The sequence below is a fragment of the Phaseolus vulgaris genome, chromosome 3 (assembly GCF_051622355.1).
Source record: "Phaseolus vulgaris cultivar YP4 chromosome 3, ASM5162235v1, whole genome shotgun sequence".
Classification (NCBI taxonomy): domain Eukaryota; kingdom Viridiplantae; phylum Streptophyta; class Magnoliopsida; order Fabales; family Fabaceae; genus Phaseolus; species Phaseolus vulgaris.
In genome coordinates this window covers 53383918-53404451 of record NC_143500.1, presented here as the reverse complement: position 1 = coordinate 53404451, position 20534 = coordinate 53383918, and the positions used below count along the sequence as shown (strand labels likewise).

Sequence of the window (20534 nt, the reverse complement as noted above, 5' to 3'; positions counted from 1 at the left end):
AATTCCAAAATATTTAATTTGAGGAACAAGATTTAACATCTATAGTTTTTTTTCAAATTTAAAAAATGGATTCATTTTAAAATTTTCAAACTAAATATTATTTTTTATCAACAAGAAAAATTAAATAAATGTAAACCACTTTAAAAGAATATTTAACTTTTATGAAAAATAAATCACTTAGTCTCGTCTTATCTCTACTAAAAACATACTTACACCTATTTTAAAAATCATCCAACATAAAAGGACTCTTTTTAAAAAAAAAAAAAAAGTGTACACGTTTAATCTTAATTTCCACAAAATATTTCTATTATTTCTTAGATTTTTTTTAACAGTAGAATATAACATCATTCAAACCAATATATAGCTCCAATCTCCATCTATTTGAATATATGCCTAGGTCAAATATATACTAAACATAGAGTGCAAAAAGAGAACATAAAAAGAAAAAAACCAAAAGTAAGTAACTTGGTGATACGTTAAGAAACAGAACACTGTTATTGGTCCTGAATCATGGCAATGATAATCAATTGAGTGACTCTGCTACCAAACTTGTGTCCATGACCTGAATGAGCTTGTTGGCTATAGCACTTGCATAAACACAAGAACCGTCACACATCTGCACCACCACAAAAAAACAATCATATGTACCATTTTAACACTAAAACACACACATGTATGATCAATAGTCATTTGACACAAACCTTGGTATTGAACAGATAGCTGCAGAAATCGCCAATGTGGCCACCAGCAACATGTTGGAGATCGAGGTTGAGTTGATCAAGAACCTGTGAGACATGCACCAAGCAATCCATCTTCTTCCTTTGAACAAGCTTGATTGTTACCTCGTTGTCAACAATGCGCACATCAACCTCGGTGTCTTTGTTTTTCCTTTGTATCCAAGAACTTCTTAAGCTTTCATTGTAGGAACCATCATCTGGGTCGAGATTCGAGTCCTCTTGCCCTTCAGTTTCAACCTTGTGCCTCATCATCACTACTACCCTTTGTTTCTCGTGCCTTTTCTTCTCCACCAAGAGTTTTAGTTCGTCCACTGTCCTCTTAAGCTCTCTGATATAGTTAATAGCATCTCCCACCACGGATGCTCTATCACTCTTTGGTTTGGTTTCCAAAAGCAAAACAAAAAGAGAACAAAATTTTTCTTTAGATTCAAAAACATTAGCTTTAACCAATGTTGGGTTTAAATATAAGTTTTTTTTTTCAAAGTTTACCAATTTTTTAACATTTAAAACAACCTTTCTTAGAAAAAAGACATGTGTTTTAAACAGTTGTAGAGTTACTGTGTTATAGAAAAAGTAGAAAAAAAATGTCTATTAATTGACAGAATCTCAACAGTATAATTTACTCAAAATGTTACCTTGGAGGGGTTTGGGATGAGTTCTTTCAAAGCATCAAATTTACTACTCAAATCCACTCTCCTTTGTCTCTCAGTAGTAGTACTGGTAAACTGCTTGGTCCTTTTCCCCCCTCTCTTTTTCCCAACATCTTGAGTTAACTCCACCACCCCATTTCCAAAATCTTGGTAGGCAATTCCACTGCCTTCTATGGCACCCCCTCCTCCTCCAAAGGCAAAATCATTTCTCAGAGCTGGGGGAGGTGCTCGCAGGTTGAGATGCAAGAAAGGGTCATAGGAAACAGAGGAGACGTTTGTGCTGTCCGCTGTTCCCATAGGGCCAGAGGGTTTTGGAAGATTGCTGCTTTGGTTTTCAAAGGTGATTGGCAAGTGGAGAAGGTTGAGGAGATCTGGTGTTGGTGTGGAGTAAGGAAATTGGTGATCATGGTGACCCCTCTCAAGTGTGGAGGAGTGAGGGGGGAAAGAATAAAGCTCCTCACATGAAGCATGGTTGTTCACCACTTGCACAAACTGGGGGTTCAAGTTATTGACTTGATTGTATGAGTTTTGTTGGGGGTGTGCAATGATTTCCATAGCAACAGCTGAAGCATCTTCTCCACTGGAATATGTGTAGGCTAAGTTTTCCATCCCAAAGGTGTTTTGGGGCTGTATGCTACTCACAGACATAACTGCCTCTGATTTTGAAACCATCTGGGAGAAACAGTCTTCTGCCACCATCCCATTGGGATCAAAGCAACTACTTTCTTCGTACATGTTTGGACCACACAGTGATTGATCTTTGCCTCTATAAAGAAAACAAAAGGGCACCCTACCCTGTCAACAAAAAAAAACTGTTTTTCAATCTTCAAAAGTTAAAGAAAACTTCATTAAAGTGATAGAAGTTTTTCTGCAAGAAGAGTGGTTGTGTGGGGGACGTGTAATTCTCTTGGTGGTTTTGAGGTTACACAGACTGTGAAGGCTTTTTCAACTGTACTGAGCAGATGCCATACATGGAATGGTGTGAGTGTGGCAAATGACCAAAAGGGGTCTCATTCTGTTACTTCTTCTGCAGATTCCCGTCATGTGGACCCCACCAAGTGATCTCCTCCCTACTGTTTCAGATGCAGACAGCACCACCCTGCTATTCTACTCCTCATTGCAAAGATGCTTCAGCTTTTCTATTTTGCCAATATATAAAATTTATTAATTGATGGAATATATGATATTAATATTGCAATATTAAAACAAATAGCCAATGCCTTATGCATGAGGTACCTACAAGAAAGCAAGAATGTGACACTGTTTTGCCAATCTGCATAATTTGACCATGTGATTATGTTCACCGGTACATGGATAATGTAACATTTAATTTGCATGATTTAGAACAGTGGTGAATATAGATCCACGAGAATGATGAACTTAACGTGGCAGTGTGCTAGTTGCACAATTCTAGGAGAAATTTGGAACTTTTCTGAGTTTAATTGTACACTGTGAGTCCTCTTTAATTAATCGTTGTGTCATTGTTTGATTAGATTGCGGATTTAAGGTTGCCTGAATTAAGTTATTAGATCGAATATAACTTCATTAAACTGGTCTTAAACCATGTTAAATAGGTTTGTTTAGAACGTATTTTAGTTTATCAGATAAAAGGCACAATAACATTCGTCAGGATGAGAAAGAGTTGGTTTATATGCAACAACCACTGAATAATATGCATATAGGTTATTGCATGGTCTTGAATATTATAATTCATGACAACTCTAATTAAAAGGATGAACCATAGAGTATGGTTAGGAGAATTTATTAGAGTTAAGATTGGTTAAACTCTTATAATCTTCCATTAAATTTTAGTTTGTACAAAATGTATATAATAGCTCAGGTTTTGTTGGATTTGTATTTATCAAATAAATTGGACATGTAGTTAGGCCAAGTAGTATTTATTTGGACTTGTGTATATGGGCCTATAGTAAACTAGGATTAGAATTATAGTTTTTTAATTGGCAATTGCTTCCTGCACCCTGTCAATGCACCCAATTTCAATATGAAAAGACGAAAATGCCCTTAAATAAAATGGGTACATATAAAAATACATTTAGACCCCTTTTCCAGAATAGTTTCTGGATTTTTCTTTCCAACTCATTTTTTTTTATTTGTGGATTTTCTTATCTGAAATGAAATTTTGATTCTTGTTTTCAGATTTTTATTTATGAAATACAATAATCTCTTTTAGATCTATTTTTTTTGGAATGTATTATTTTAATTCTAGATTTTCATTTTCAGAATGAAGAGTATTTTTAGAAATTTAAAATTATGTTAGGTGCAAGTTCAAAAAGATTTAGTGTAGGAAGAATTTGCCTTTTTAATTTAGATGGGGTTTCAATTAATTTCAATTGAGTATTCATTGGTCCAAGAGAAATCCTAGGTCGATCATGAGGAGAGCAAGACAGGCCAATTAGGATTCACTAGGTGTTTTACACATCTAGATTACATAGAAGGTATGAATAGTTGGTGTCTAGATTTGAAGAGATTCAAACTTGAATTTTCTTTTAATTTCTTAACTCTTTGACCAATTTTTTCACCTTCATTTCAACATATTTTTATTCCTTTTTTTTTAAGGTTTTGATTAAGTAGAACTATGAGAATGTAATTGTTGTGATTGATATCAATAAAATAATCCATTTGGGATTGATATGTCCTCCTCCCCTAGTAGACTTCTCTTATACCACCCACAAATATTTAATTCCATGTTTGAGATGTTCATGCCTCGACGTGAGGATGTGTGTTAGAAATGACATAGCCACTAAAGTATGACCAAATCGTAATATATAACTAGGATGCAAACATCACTTTACAAGTCAGTTTTTGAGGTTGGGTTAGACATAAACTCACTTACTAATATGACATCAAAGTTTATTCTAACCAGATTTGTTGTACCTATCATACCCACTAGTGGGTTGTTGTTGGAGAACCCACAAATATCTAGTCTCACGCTCAATATGTCTATGTCTTGACGTGACAAGGTGTGTTGAGATCTCATATCGACTAAATATTGTCTAGTAATAAGACTGATTTATAATATACAAATGTGGACCAACCTTATCTTCCAAGCTAGTTTTGTGATGATGAGTTAGACTTAAATTCAATTCATAATACTTCTTTACCAAATAACTCTCTCTAATACATGTCAACCAAGTAAGAACTCATAGCAAGAATCAAAAGGTTGGAAGATAAAGAGGTAAACCAAAGATGCAGAAAAAGGGTGAAATAAAAAAAAAAAAAGAAATCATGAAAGAAACCTATTATCTCATGAAACCTCTTTACAATGGATAACCACAATGACAAAGTAATTTGAATATTTTTTTGAAGTATGGTTGAAAGAAGAAATACATGAAGGTACAAAAAGATACTCTCTCACAATCCTTAATTGATAGCATCTTCACAAGATTCAATAATGACTTTTAATATTTTTTTATACTAAAATTAAAATATAGTATTAATATTAATAAAATTAAAATATATCATTAATCTTAAAAAAATTACTTTACAATTCATTTTAACAATATAATAATATATATTAGTATTTTAAGTTAATAATAAAAGTAATATAACACAAATATTAATATATTAGTTGTGAAAGGACTGTTTTTGTCTTTTGATAGGTGGGTTCAAATTAAAATTAAAATTTAGAACATGGATGGCAGCTGAATTGTAGGAAGTACTTAACCACTGGAGCAGAACTCATTAATAGAATTTTATTGTACATTGGAACAAATCAATGTTACTGAATCCAAGTAAATACAGTTTTGAAATAGAAAGAAAAAAAGAGAGAAAGAAAACACAAAGAAACAGAAAAAAGAAAGAGAAAAACTAGGGTTTGATAAGAGCAATGTAAGGTTGAACAGCAGAACCAATCCACAAACTTCCATCATGTTCTTCAACTTCACTCACTGAGTTAAGCTGTGTTCCATATCCTCCATCCAACACCTCAACCACATTCCCCTCTGAATCAAATTTAATGGCAACAGGATCTGTTGTCCATGGCACTGTTGTTTCAACTTCTCTTTCCTTTTCAAAACCATTGATCCTTCCCCTTCCACTGTTCAGAGCCACCCAAAACTCTCCTTTTGAGTTACTCTTTATGTTATCTGGGGAACGAGGAACCTGTGTGAACAGAGAGAATATAATTTTAAATGAAAATACAATTTTTTAAATAGTCGTATAATATATATTATAAGAAAATCTAGTCTTACCATATTATAAGAAAATCTTGAATAAAAATAATAAATAATTAGTTGTTATATTGACTAAATTAAAAATTATTTTAGATACTAAAAAAAAATTAATTTCTAAATTAATTTATATTATCGTTAAATAGTTTATAAATTGGTATATAACTAGCTATCAAAGTTTTTGCTACCAAATTTAGAATCTAAATAACTGGTATTTAAAACTTTGGTAGCTAATTAGATACTAATAGAAATTATTTATCACTTAGAACTAATAATTTTTTTAGTCTCTAAAATAATTTCTAATTTAATCACTATAGCAACTAATTATTTTTTTCTCTAAAATTAATTTTTATTTAGTGATTTTTAGGCAGTGATACTTATTAAATTATACCAATTCTCATAAAAATGATATTTAAAATGATAGTATAAATGATATTTAAAATCAAAATTAAAAATAATTATTATTATCTATTCAAATTTTAAAATCAAAGTAATGACACTTTGAGTTTAATGGTATGATAACCTCTGCAAAAGTTTGTATGGTGTTTCTGCCTCTGAGTGCAACTTTCAAAACCTTTAAAGTGGTTGATTCCGCCAGCAGAAGGAAGGAGTTGTCCTTGCTCAACGCCACACCGTTGGGGAAGGCCAAACCTTTGACCATCACGTACACTCTTTGGCTACTGGGCACGTATTTCAGCAACCTTCCAGTTCTGTCCCCGCTCAGAATTATTGACAAGTATACCCTTTTTCATTCACAAAACCACAACACTAATCACTAAAAAAAACTATGTAACACTGATCTATATATTATATAATTATGAATTATATAAATTGATAATAAAGATTTATGTGCACAAGTATGTTCTAGATTATTTTTTTAGCAGAAAAATGTTTTTCATGACTTGTTCACAAAGATTTGTTTCTTATTTTTATAATTATAATAACAATTTATACAATAAAGTTTAATTTTTAAAAAAATTAATGTATTTTTCTTTTTTAAAATTGTGTTAGAACCGTACTAGAATTGTCAGAAATCTAACAAATATTTTTTGGATTGAACACTTCACGGATACGTATCCTACAGGTGTCATACGAGTGTCGATGTCTGATACAAGTATCAAACACCGACACACCATTTAAGAGGAATGTCCGAACTTCATAGCTAAAAAACACTTAATACTAAAAAATTACTAAATAAAAAATTAATTTTAAACAATAAAAATAATTAATTATTATATTAATTAAAATTAAAGATTATTTTAAAAATTAAAAAATTATTGATTTTTAAATTAGTTTCTATTATTGATAAATAATTTATAAATTGGTATCTAATTAACTACCAAGATTTTAACTTACCAAGTTTAGAATCTAAATAATTGGTAGTTAAAATCTTGATAACTAATTAAATATCCATCGAGGAATCGAAATTGTGAAGGGTTTTGAATTACCTTCTCTGGAATAGGATGCTGCTATCTGTGAAATAAACTTCACCAGTTTGGGGGTGAATGTCCAAGGCATTTGTGAACCTAAATGGAACCCCTTCTGCAGAAGTGGCTAACTGCTTAGCCACACCACCACCTGGTCCAACCACCAGAAGACCAAAGTATGCATCTGCGATGTAGAGATCACAAGTCACATTGTTGAATTTGAGACCCAAGGGTCTTCCACACATTGATTCCATGCTTTCGTCTGTTAACCCATCGCACACTTTCTTGTCCCTGCATAATCTCATAATAACTAACAAAATTAGTAATCAATTATACCTAAACTGTTACAAATTGCCAATGTAATACTTTTATATTATGTTTTCCTACAACACTCATAGAATCAACAATTTTGTTTTTGTAAAGTGAAATAACTACATTAGATAGTATATAAGTAAGGGAGGAGCCAAAGATATGCTGGTCTAATTTATGGTTCTTTCCGGAATAAAAAATGCTACTTTTTTTGGAGATCATACATCGACTAGAGATTAAGACATTTCATTGTATATAAGTGGGTGTAAACCTCACCTCATGAGTCGGTTTTATGAGATTGAGTTAGGCTTAAAGTTTATTTCGTAATATGGTATCAGTTGTATATAAGTGGGTGTAAATCTCACCCCATTAACCAGTTTTATGGGGTTGCCACTTCAGCTGCATTCCATCTGTCACCCAACAAATTTGTGTAGGAAGAAGTTGTCTTGACATGAAAGGGGAGTGCTAAAGAATCTAGGCCTTTTGCTTGTTACCAGAACCTAGGAGGTGAGCTCCTTTTGATTTTTTATAAGGGTTGAGATACTCCTAAAGTGTCATTTTTAATTAATTTATTTGTTTGTTGATAAAAAAAATATAATATATAACTTTCTCACGTTAGACCTATCAATTTCTATGTACGAGAGATTATAAATACTCAACTTCTATAGAAATTATGTATTTAAATTATGAATGATCGATACTGAATGATCAAATTAAGAAACTCTTGTAAAATTATATTTTAAATAATTTTAATACTATATTAAATTTTAAATCTAACACAATCAATCCATAAAGTAAAATAGTTATTTATATTCTTCTTATCTTTGGATTTCCAATCACATGTATAATTTTCTTTAATAAAAAAAATATACAAATAAAATCTTAGTTCTATACATTAGTCTTTAAAAACAAAATTTAACACATTTATCTTAAAATTAAAATATTAGTCAAACTTTATTAAAAAATTGTAAAATCAGATGAGAGAGTTATTAACTAAGCCATAAGATATTTTTTTAAGATTTTTAATAAATTTCAATGTGTAGTGCATGAAATAAATGCTTTTCCAAAAGGTGAGCTAATGTTTAGTCTATTTTAACCTGAGTGTGTCCCCATTCAATCAATTAAATATAATAAATAAAAAGTAAACAGAAATAAATACATATATATATATAAGTTTATTTTAATTCATGAAATATCTGTTTTGGTTTTTACTTTTTTCTCGAAAAGTTTACTGAAATAATAATGATCCTCCTTACTTTTTTGTTTGATGCTATGGTGTAAAAAGTTGTTCCAGTTTACTGTCATATCAATAAATATTAAATATTTTTCTATTCTGTTCTTAATTATTTGCTGTAAAGTGAGAAAACATTAAAGTAAATATAGTTAAAAAAATTATCTAATTGATACGAAAAATATTAGAAAATGTTTATGTTTTATGAAATCATAAATGTTAATTCTGGTTGAACATAATTTGGAGAAAAATATTTCATGATATATAAGTGGGTGCAAACTTTATTTCATAAATCGATTTTATAAATCGGTTTTATGGAGTTGAGTTAAGTTTAAAGTTCATTCTTAAATTTTTTTATTAAAATATTAAACATTTTTTTTTCTCAAGAGTCAAAATATTAAACATTAAAAAATGAGATAAAAGAAATAGATAATTTTCTGCTCTCAATAAAATAGTATATATATATATATATTAAATACATAAATAAATGCATTATATAAGGAACTGAACTTCTACTACTAAAAATGTATTTTTAATATAAATTACTATACTTTTAAATATTTTTTAGATGAACTTACAGAGTAACAATAATTTACGCTTATTAATTGCGAATTATCATAATACTTAAAAAATATGTTCAAAATTTATCTAAAGCATGCTTTAAAAACTTTTTATCTATATTTTTTTAAGGAAAAATACTGAAGGCTTTTGTGAATATTTTTTTTATTCTGATATTTAATTTCAGAACCTGAACTGCACTGGTTTAAAATTAGTATTAAAATTTCATATTATTTAAATACGTGTTTCAAATAAATTTTATGCTAATTCTTATATTTAATTCACATTCCAAAAGGATCTCGAAAGAAGTAAAAGAAAATCTTTTATACTTCAATTAGAGTTAGGAGAAAATATTTTTATTTCTTTTTATATATTAATCTGATAAAAGCTTTGTTTACGTGAAATTAATTTAAACGGAATTATGTATTATCCTCGATACTCTTACTCCATTTGACTATTCTCATTACTTTTACAATCATTATTATTATCATTACTTCTACAATCATTTCCATAATGACCATTATCATTATTATAAGCATCATTATATCATCATTATTTATTCTATTTATTTTCATGACTTTTCATAAAGTTTTTTTTTTCAAAATTATAATTTTTAAAAAAAAAAATTATATAACAAAAATTGGTCAATAGTATTTTAAGGACAGACTTTAAAGTGGAAGTTGTACCATAGATACAACTTTGTTATGACTTTCATACTCTGAAATTTTATTCATAAGATATGACTTATACGTATTAATGAGATACGACTTATCTATTTTTATAAAAGAATTATTTAAAATCGTAATTTATAAAAAAAATGCACTACTTTAATGTAAAAATTATTTTTATAACTATAATTATAATTATAATTTTTATTTTTATTATATTATATTATTATCTATTCTTATATTTTATTCTATAATAAAATCATGTAAACAATAGGGTCACTTTATTTAAGGTTTGATTCAAATAATTATATCTTAGATTATCCCTCTCATATTACATATTATATTGTTGGAGATCCATATCGGCTAAAGATTAGAGTCTTTTATTATATATAAATGGGTGCAATCCTCAACCCTATGAGTCGGTTTTATGGGATTGAGTTAGGCTTAAAGTCCACTTCGTAATATACATTTATAATATTGAAAAAAATACATTGAACAAGCTCACATAAACCTTTGTGGTTGTAGTGAAGAAGTGAGTTTGCATGGGGAGTGGCCTTTATTTAGGGTTTTTTTTTGAAAAATTGTGATATTTGAATTGAAGCAATGGAGTGAAAAAATGTAGAAGAGTGAATTCATTAATGAGTGGGGTTAAGAGAGGGTGAGGCAAAAGCAGAGCAATAATGAAATGGAGCCATGAGAGTGAACTTGGTCTCTGCATTTCTAATAAATGAGCTTTTGTGTAATTTTCTAAAACTGAAAACGATGGTTAACTATCAACAACAAAACCCTAAGCCTGACCCACACAGCCTGGCTTTAGCTTCAACTTGCATCTTCACCCAAAACACAACACTCTCTCATTTCTACACAAAAACATCACCATCTTTATCTTTATTTTTTTTTAGATTTAGTATAAATTAGGTTAAAACGTGTGGTATAAGTTTTTCATATTTAGATTGGTGTTTTGAATCTATGATTTATATGATGTCAGTCAATGTTTCTAGGAGACAGGTAGCTTGAGTATGAGGTGTTTGCTTTTAGGTTTTTTCAATTTTTGTTAGGAGATCAGTAGATAAGGGTCTCTGGTCTTTTATATAAGGGTTAAGGTATTCTTGAAATACCTCATTTTTTGCTGATAAAAAAATCATATGATGATACGTAAACTCACTACAAGAAAATCTAAATTAGTCTCTATTAATATTTTAGAGACCAATTTAGAATCTAAAATATTAGTAACTAAAATTTAGGTAGTTAATTTAGATACCAATTTAGAAACTATTTTATAATTTTTTTATTAATAATAGAAACCACTTTAAATACGAATAATTTTTTAGTCTTTAAATTAGTATCTAATTTAGTTAATATAGTGATTAATTGTTTTTTTTTCTTTAAAATTAGTTTTTAATTAATAATTTTTTTATAATGGTTATAAAGACAGATTTATATAAGAGTTAGAAATTTTTTAAGTATTTTTTTATTAATTTAATTCTTCATTGATAAAAAAAAATCTTTATTTTTCCAGGATGGATCTCATACACCCATTAAATATTACACCCCCAAACTTTTTAACTCGAATACTAAAACTCTTTTTTTCTTCAAAATTGCCCTAACTTTTACTATATAATATTATTGTACTTGTTATATTTTTTAAATAAAACTCTTCACGTGGGTGGGATATTATGCAACTTCATATCTGACAATAACAATCATTTGTGATTACATTAATTTTTTTTTATTAAATATATATATATATATAAATATATAAATATATAAATATAGAGAATTATTGTACTTGTTATATATGAATACCAACTTTTATTTTTCCGATACCTAGAAAAACAAACAAAAATCCATTTATTGACACCTTAAAAGTACTTCTAATTAATAGGTAGATTTGGACTCTCAAGACAAGGACATGATTTCATATAAATTATTCTCTCTCCAAGTACAAATTAAACTCCAAACCCTTTGTTAAACTGAAGAAAAATTTAAATTATATTTTCACACCACAATTCATTAAATACATCTACTGTAACACAGGATGTGTTCTGGCCACTGTCAAAATGCACTGTTTAAGCCATTATAATTTCTGCTTCAACATTCTTTTGCTTATCAATTAGTGCAAATTTTGTTAAGTTGTTTACTAAGATAAGTCTAAACAATATTGGAATATTCTTCAAATAGTTAAATATATCCATTTGGTTCTAACATTCTTAAAAAATAGTTTAATTTTTCTTTGTTAATAAAGAAAATGAAATATATCAATTTCAACACACCTCTCGTTTCTGATACGATATTACAAAATGAACTTTAAGCCTAACTCAACCCCATAAAACCGACTCATAGGATTGAAGTTTGCACCCACTTATATACAATGAAAGGCTCTAATATCTAATCGATGTGGGATCTTCAACAATTTTTTAATAAAATGTTACACAACAATAAAATAATAATATATAAAGTTGTAAAGTGAATGTAAAAAATGAAGAATGGTGTGAATGAGAATTGAAAACTAAAATACCTTCGTGTTAAATGATGTGTATCTTTTATAACAACCTCTTTTATATGAAGATACAACATGTTAACATGTTATGTTTTTCAAATAATGAAGGGAAAGTTAATGTAAAGATAAAAATGGAAAATATTAAAATAAATTCAGCTCAAATTCAAATCATGTCATTATAATTTACTTATTATATATTATATAAAGAAAAAACTTAATATAAAATTATTAAAAAGTTATTGTAGATTGATGATAGTTTAACATTATATTATATATTGAATATCACATCAATAAGGATTGTGCATATTTTACAAGATAAAAATTCTTAATAAATAGTTAACTAATAATTACCATTTATATATAGATAACATGAAAACTTTTGTATGACATGTGGTAGACCCAGAAAGTTATGTTTAGATGTCAGAATGCTATCTCAAAGTTTTCTTAGGGGAATCTAGTGAACAGGTAAAGAGACACTATTTACCCTTCTCATAGATATCACATTTTGGATCATTTTGTCATATAATTTTATTATTTTTTGTTCATAAAAAATGAGATTTTTTTTGTTCTGTTTATCTCTTTTAAAGTATTTATAATTTTTTTAAAACAATTTTATTTTTATTAATATATTTTTTATAAATACTCTCATATTAGTTATCATTATAAAAATCTGACACCTTAATTAACAACAATTAAAGAAAATAGAAGAAAATATGGAACTAATACTTTCTATCAATTTTGTTATTTTCTTTTAAGTCCTATATTTTGTGTTGAACAGTTGTTGTTTTTCAGGGCATGTTGAAGTCAATCTGATCTATTTGAAGGATGAAACTGGTGTAAGGAATTCTGTTGAGGAAAAGTTGAGTTGTGGTCCAAATGAAGAAAAAAAAAGTGGGTGTATGAAAACAATGAAAGATGAAGAATTAAGATGAATGTGTCTGAAACTGAAGCCTTGTGGTTTGCACATAGCAGCACCCTCATTGGTCTCAGGTTGGAGACAAGACAGTTCCTCTACATTCTTAAGGCGGGGACCGTCCTAAGGAATAACATTCTTGACAACACACTGTTTTTTTCCCTCTGTTATGTTTTTCCTTATTACATTGTCGTTTCATGCAAATACAATGCAAATTACATGTATGTATATTTGCGTGAAGATGATTGTTCTTATACGAGGTGTCAGTTTAGCTGAGATATCAAGTTGTATAATAATACTTAACATGAAAAATATATACCTGTGTGGAGAGGTGACTGCGAAATCAATCCAGTGTTTGTTTGTGTGATGCCACTTGAGGATTCTACCATCAGAAACTCCGACATATGGTCCTTTACCATGGCAATCGAAGGCTGCACTTTCAGAACCAAAAACGGAATAAGGAAGATCAAGCTGGGAATAGGATTTGAGGCCATCTAGAATGGAAGGAGTTTGAGAAGAAAGAAAATGAGGAAACTGGAATAGGAATAGGAACAGGAATAGGAATAGAAGTGATAGTTTCATTGTAAATGTGAGAATATTCACATCACATGAATAATAATTTGAGGTTTGTGTGTATTTATATTGGAATGCAGGCATATATATATATAGTGTTGTACCTGGACTTCATCAAACATTATGTGAAGTCTAAATCAAGCATTAACTATAGCCACTTGCTTCCCATCATTTTTCACTCTCACTTCACTTTCTCCTCTCTCTTTCCCTCTCCAGAATTTATTTCTATTTCTCTACATTCACTTTTTTTTTTTTACTTCTGAAACACACATTACACACTTTTTTTTTTTTATATAAAAAACTTTCATATTAAGTATTACTATCTAACTTGACATATCAATTAGGCTGACACCTCAAACAACAACAATCATCTGTCATTACATGAAAAAAATATTATTTTAAAAAAAATATGGAAAAACTAGACCAAAACTCATGTACTAACAAAAATGATACTTAGATAGACTATGCATATTCATAAAGAATGTTAAGAGCACGCTAGATTAAAACCTATTATACGAATAAAATAATTCTGTATAAATAAATCATAAATTACACACTTTCAATCGGTTTCTATGTTTGAATTTATGAAAAAATAGATCAAATGTTCGTATACATGTTGGTTTTGTTTTAGGTAGCATTAATTAGTTTGGTCTGATTCATATATGGATTCATATTTTAATAAAAGATTATTTTTACTTTTATCTTTATAATACATACACTTTACGATTGACTAGTATAAGATCAGTCTTATAGGATAATAATTATTAAATATTAATTAATTTTAAAAATAAAAAATAATTAATTACTATATTGATTAAGTTTTTAAAAAAATTGATATCTAAATAATTTTTAATATTAATAAAAATATATAAAATAGTTTTTAAATTGATATTTCACATTAATTACTAAGATTTTTTAGTTACAAACTATTTTATATTTTAAAATAATCATTAATTTAGAATCTAAAGTAATTAACAATCAAACCTTTCGTAGCTAATATTATATACCAATTTAGAAACTATTTTATAAATTTATATTAATAAATAAAAATTATTTTTAAATACCAATAATTTTATAACTAATTATTTTTTTTTATAAATTAAATGGTATTTAATAATTTTCTTAGTGTTGTTAGCACAACAAATTACTCTCTCCAATCTAAATCTCATCCAACAAACTTATCTAACAAAATATTTTTTTATACATTTTATTGAGCATAAATGATTCTTCACCCTCACTTAATGTTATAAATTTTCATGGATTCTTACCACTTAGTACTTTCATTGAATTATCAAAATATGATTGCATAATCTTATTTCAACTCCTATTACCTAAAAGTTTTTTATTTCCCAAGCAACAACTCAGATAAATAATTAAAAATAATTAATTTTTAGGAATTTAAAATAATTCGAAGTTTCACATTGATTAAAAAAAAAAGGTAAAAACATAAGAATGAGTATGAGAGTGCTTAAAATATATTAGGTGGGATGAATTGGTTTGCCATTTAAGGATGATTTTGGTGATTGTTAACGGTTGGACAATTATGTCATTTTAATGTTATTGTTCATACTAATATTTTCAATTTTAAGGTGTGGACCAGTGAAGAAGAAAGAAAAAGAAAAAAAGAAGAGAAAATGATATTATTTAGATTAAGGAGAAAAGAATAGAAAGTGGAGATAAATAAAAAAAATAATTATGATTGATACTGAATTTTAAAAATTACAAATAACTAAATTATCTTTTTATTATAAATTAATTTTAATAAATATTAAATTATAATTTTATTATTATACACTACAAGAAAATCATTGAATAGAAACAAATTTTAGAGACAAAAAATAATTAGTTGTTATAATGACCAAATTAGATACTTTTTTATAGACTAAAAAAATTATTGGTTTCTAAATTAATTTTTATTGTTAATAAATAATTTCTAAATTGGTATCTAATTAGCTACCGTAAGTTTTTTCCTACTAAATTTAGAATCTAAATAATTAGTAGTTAAAACCTGAAAAACTAATTAGATATCAATTTAGAAATTATTTATCAATAATATAAACTAATTTAGAAATCAATAATTTTTTAGTCTCTAAAGTCAATATAACAACTAATTATTTTTTGTCTCTAAAATTAATTTTTATTGAATTATTTTCTAGTAGTGATATATTTAATGTATTATTATTGATTTTTTTTTAATTTAATAAATTTATTAATAGTAATTTTTATTTATTCTAATTTTATTATATTTATTATTATTATTTTATAAATTTTTCTATTGTATAACTTTATTATGATTATTTACTCTAATTTATTATTAACAGTTTTATTATTATTTTAAAATTGAATTATTATTTATTATATTATGTAATATAATTAATTATATTAATCGCATATATTATATTATATAACATAATATAATCGCATGTATTATGTTATGTTATGTTGGATAACGTTATATAATTTTTCTACGATGTTTTTTATTTGTAAAATAAATATGTAATTATTTACTTTTTTTTATGTTAGTGTTGTTCTTTTTTTTTTAAATGTAAAGATAGTCTAAATGCATTCTTTCACATTTTCTTCGTCACTTTTTTTAATGGTTTGAAATAAATAAGGTTACGCACTTTTCTTGTTGCATAAATAGTATTTGCTATAAATAGATATAATATTTGGGTATTATTTTAAAAAGAGTTTATTGGTGATTGATTTTTGTTAGATGGCTGTTGTACCAATTGTGACTTTGGAGTATTTTATTAATGATTTTTTTATAAAAATAATTTTAAATTCGCGTATTTAAATCTTACACGTGGTGGATATATGTCAAGTCAATTTTTGTATATGATGAATTTCAAAATGTTTCTATATACCATTTTTTTTTGAATTTAGGGTTAGGTTTTATTCAATTTATTAAAACTAATTTACTTTATCTTAAAAATAAGACTACTTAGGTGAATTTGATATTTGATTGGTATTGCATGGTAATTAAACTTAAGAATTCAGAAGTGAGTGTAATGTTTCATAGAAGAATAAAATATTAATAATTTTTTTATAAAGTTTATTATTGCTCGATTTCGTCTAAATTAACCAATTTTATTAAAAAAAAAAGATGCATTCAACTCCTATTAATGATAACAGTAAAGTAAAAGTAACAGGAGTGTGTTTCTGCAGCAAACTTATAAAAATGGTGTAGTTTTTATCTTCATTTTATATAGAACTAAATAAAGTTTAATTTTTTATAAAAGTGGATAAATTGTGTTTAAAAACACAAGTTTTAAAATGAATAAATTGAATTTTGAAGTACGACTCTGGTTGAATATCCATGATAAAAAATTGTGTTCTCAAACATATTTTTAATTTTTTTAGAGAAATTATACTTAAAAATATAATTCCATTTTTTAATTTTTTGTGTGTGAAAATTCTGTTTCTAAACATGAGTTTGTTTCTTCTTAAGAAATAGTGTGAGACCAAGATTTTGACTTCTATGTATATCGGTACTTTTTATTCATCTTAATCAATTTATATGCATCTTTTACATTGAAGGTGGACATAAACATAAATTATATGCATGTTAAACCTAAACCTCAATTAACAAAGAGTTGAAAGAGGTAATGATAGAGTTGATGCAACATAAACATAAGTGCTTTTAGAATGGTTTGATAAGGATATTTCAATAATTAACTCATATATTTTGTTTCATAAATTAATATTCAATTCAAAGTCAAAATTAGTGATTCAAAGAATGAGAAAGATATGACAGAACTATGGACAACTAGCTCCAAAAAGGGAGGGAGGTTGAATGAAGTCCTAAGACTTTATTCGCATGGGAAAAACATTAGACATTTTAAAGATTGTCTAATCAAGCAAGCAAGATCGTTTAGCAAGAACAGAGAAAGAATAGCACGAAAATTTTATACTGGTTCACCCAAAGTTTGAACTACATCTAATCCCCTTAAGAAAATTGCTCAAGAGATTCCACTAATCAAGACACCTTGATTACACTGTTCTTCAGGTTACAACGAGTACAACAACTTCTTCTGGTTATACTTCTCAAAAATAATGAAAAAAACTCTCAAAGAGAGCACAAGTAAAACTCACAAAGGTGAAACAAAAAGCTCGAGTGGTTGAGAAAGAAGCCCGAGACTCTGATAAGAAATTACTGGAAAACTTTGTAAACACTGCTACAAATGAAATTTCTTTAAGTTTTGAAGGTGGTTATAACCGTGTCCTTAACGAACTTCAAGTATTGTATCTGGATGTTGATTTGTCTCTTACTAATCCATTTAAAAAATTAATATTTATGGATAATGAAATGGTATATGATTCAAATCTTATTTGTTAACTTTTATTGAAGAACTTAAAAAAAACTTTTCCCTAAGTTAAAAATTATTTTGTTCTTAAATTAAAAATCAAATTTTTAAAAATTTAATATAAACACTTTTTACAAATTAGTTTTATAAACAATCTAATTAAAATCTAGTTTATACGGTAACATTTACAAAAGATATATGATTAAAAAAATAGAGTAATTTAATTTAAAAATCAATTTAAATTATTTTTTCATTGTGTATTATTTGGTGTTTCCTGTATAGGAATTCATATCACATGCTTGTGTTATCTCATGTCTTGTAATTAACACGAAACTAATAATTATAGGATAGGTGTGAATTATGCTCAAATCACACAAACTATTTAGAAAAAAAAAACTTATATTTTAAAAATAATTTAATTTTTAAATTTAAAAATTTAAAAATCATTTATGCGAAATTACTCAGTTATTTATGTAATTAATTTTTCTCAAAAATTATAAAAAATTCATACACTTTTAAAATATGATTATAATTAAATATTTTTAAAAATATTTAATTTTATTATTTTAAATATGAATATACCAATTTACACGTCAAAATTAATATTAATAAAAAACGATAATATGTTTCATACAAAATTTATATATAAGAAAATAAAAATAAGAAGTCATTAATTGATAAGATGTTTTATTTATTTCTTTATAGCAAGTAGTTGCAAACATTTAATTATATAATTTTTTTAAGAGAATTTCATAATTAATGCAATCCAATCTATAATGACAACAGGTACGTTATAGTAATTAAAAATGTCTTTATTAACTTTACATTTAAATTCTGACTGAAAAAGTTATTCCCTGTTTGGTGGTGTCAAAGTAAGTAGAATGGAAGTGATTTTAGATTTCAATTACAAAATAAAAATTGAGTTGATCTCAAATAATATTAACGTATTCATAAATACTCATGTTTGACAATTATTTTAACATCATGTTAGGAACAAAATTTAATAAAACTACATTTAATTTTAAAAAGTTAACTTGTTTTCTTCAACTTAATTTCTTAACCAAAGTTCAAATATATATGTAGTTATTAAGTCCATTGAAGTATGAAGAGAATTATATTCTAACTAAAGTTAAAAAAAAAATGAAATATATTCACATTCTAACATCGCCAAAAAAAAAATATATTAATAAGAACAAGAAAATTATATTAATTTTTTTTAGCGTTATTACAATAAACATAATTAATTACTAGTGACTAAAATTAAGACCATTTAAAAATTAAAAAAATTATTGATTTTTAAATTATTTTTTATTATTGATAAATAATTTATAAATTGGTATTTAACTACCAAGATTTTTGTTACCAAATTTAAAATTTAAATAATTGATAGTTAAAACCTCGGTATCTAATTAAATACAAATTCAAAAACTATTTATCAATAATAAAAATTAATTTATAAATTAATAATTTTTTTAGTCTTTAAAATAATCTCTAATTTAATCACTATAAAAACTAATTATTTTTATCTCTAAAATTTATTTTTTATTTAATGATTTTATTATAATATGATATAATAATATTATAAGCTATAATATAAAAAGTACTATATAAAAGGAGATGTTTTATTTAATAAAGTACTTAAAAATGTTCATAATTAAATTTAATCAAATCATATCAAAGTAAATATTTAAAACAAAGTCCAACAAGAGTTTTGAAGGAAATTCTAGGTCTTTTTAACACTATCATCAAAACCTGCAATATTTTCTACTCATGTATGAAGTATATTTTCTACAACAGAAAATCAAAGCAATTACACAAAAATGTGACCTAATTAAAATTAAAATACGCAAATAGATGGATTAAATAAAATTAAATAATTCTACAACTGAACAATAATCATATCTCATTCATATAGAACCATAAATAAAATATTATTTATGCATACATTTAAAAGATTCAATATGACTCACATTTTATAAAATAGTCATATTAAATATCTCCTACAAAATATTAACACTTAATTCATTTCAAGACTTGGATCAAAACAAATCTAATAAGAGAAATGTTCATTATAATTCAAGTACATCTACAAAACATTATGATGAATATTTCTCAATTTTTCATTATTAATTAAACTATTAATGAAGCAAGATGTGAAAACAAGTCAGATTCACAAGAAGAAATGATTGAATTGTATATTTAAATTTTATGAATTTTTTTTAGTGTATCATTTGATGTTGTAGAGTCTGTCAAAATATATAAAAAAAATGAATATAATACAACATTAAATAAGATTTTAATAAAATAAATTAATAAATAAGTAACTATTATTTTTTAATTATCAAAATATCATTAATTTGCCTATTATGACTAATAGCATATAATGCAAAAATAATTTTGCTTAAATTTATAATAAATTTTCATTCTTTATTTTTTTATTTGGTGTGAAACGATTTTTTTTTATTTATATA

The 20534-nt window shown here is 26.3% G+C and overlaps 2 protein-coding genes across 2 annotated transcripts; both read right to left on the bottom strand.

The window, feature by feature from the left end:
* Window positions 1-277: 277 nt before the first annotated feature.
* On the bottom strand, window positions 278-2368 carry LOC137808636 (transcription factor bHLH91). The gene is made up of 3 exons (XM_068609853.2): window positions 1373-2368; window positions 702-1109; window positions 278-616 (listed from the first exon to the last, which is right to left on the bottom strand). The coding sequence occupies exons 1-3, from the start codon at window positions 2120-2122 to the stop codon at window positions 524-526; spliced, it is 1251 nt and encodes a 416-aa protein (XP_068465954.1). The 5' UTR covers window positions 2123-2368; the 3' UTR covers window positions 278-523.
* A 2707-nt stretch (window positions 2369-5075) lies between these two features.
* On the bottom strand, window positions 5076-13816 carry LOC137808635 (protein STRICTOSIDINE SYNTHASE-LIKE 10). The gene is made up of 4 exons (XM_068609852.2): window positions 13503-13816; window positions 7026-7295; window positions 6101-6320; window positions 5076-5509 (listed from the first exon to the last, which is right to left on the bottom strand). Exons 1-4 carry the CDS (start codon window positions 13763-13765, stop codon window positions 5216-5218), a joined length of 1047 nt encoding a protein of 348 aa, XP_068465953.2. The 5' UTR covers window positions 13766-13816; the 3' UTR covers window positions 5076-5215.
* Between the last annotated feature and the right edge of the window lie 6718 nt (window positions 13817-20534).

What these genes read in the sequence shown, in the direction of transcription:
- LOC137808636 (XM_068609853.2), bottom strand. Translation starts at nt 2,122, where the DNA reads ATGTACGAAGAAAGTAGTTGCTTTGATCCCAATGGGATGGTGGCAGAA. An exon ending in TCATCCCAAACCCCTCCAAG is followed by an intron (nt 1,110 to 1,372) that starts GTAACATTTTGA and finishes ACCAAACCAAAG; the next exon opens with AGTGATAGAGCATCCGTGGT. An exon ending in GCTATCTGTTCAATACCAAG is followed by an intron (nt 617 to 701) that starts GTTTGTGTCAAA and finishes GTGGTGGTGCAG; the next exon opens with ATGTGTGACGGTTCTTGTGT.
- LOC137808635 (XM_068609852.2), bottom strand. Translation starts at nt 13,765, where the DNA reads ATGAAACTATCACTTCTATTCCTATTCCTGTTCCTATTCCTATTCCAG. An exon ending in GCAGTCACCTCTCCACACAG is followed by an intron (nt 7,296 to 13,502) that starts GTATATATTTTT and finishes GAGATTATGCAG; the next exon opens with GGACAAGAAAGTGTGCGATG. An exon ending in AGCATCCTATTCCAGAGAAG is followed by an intron (nt 6,321 to 7,025) that starts GTAATTCAAAAC and finishes TGAATGAAAAAG; the next exon opens with GGTATACTTGTCAATAATTC.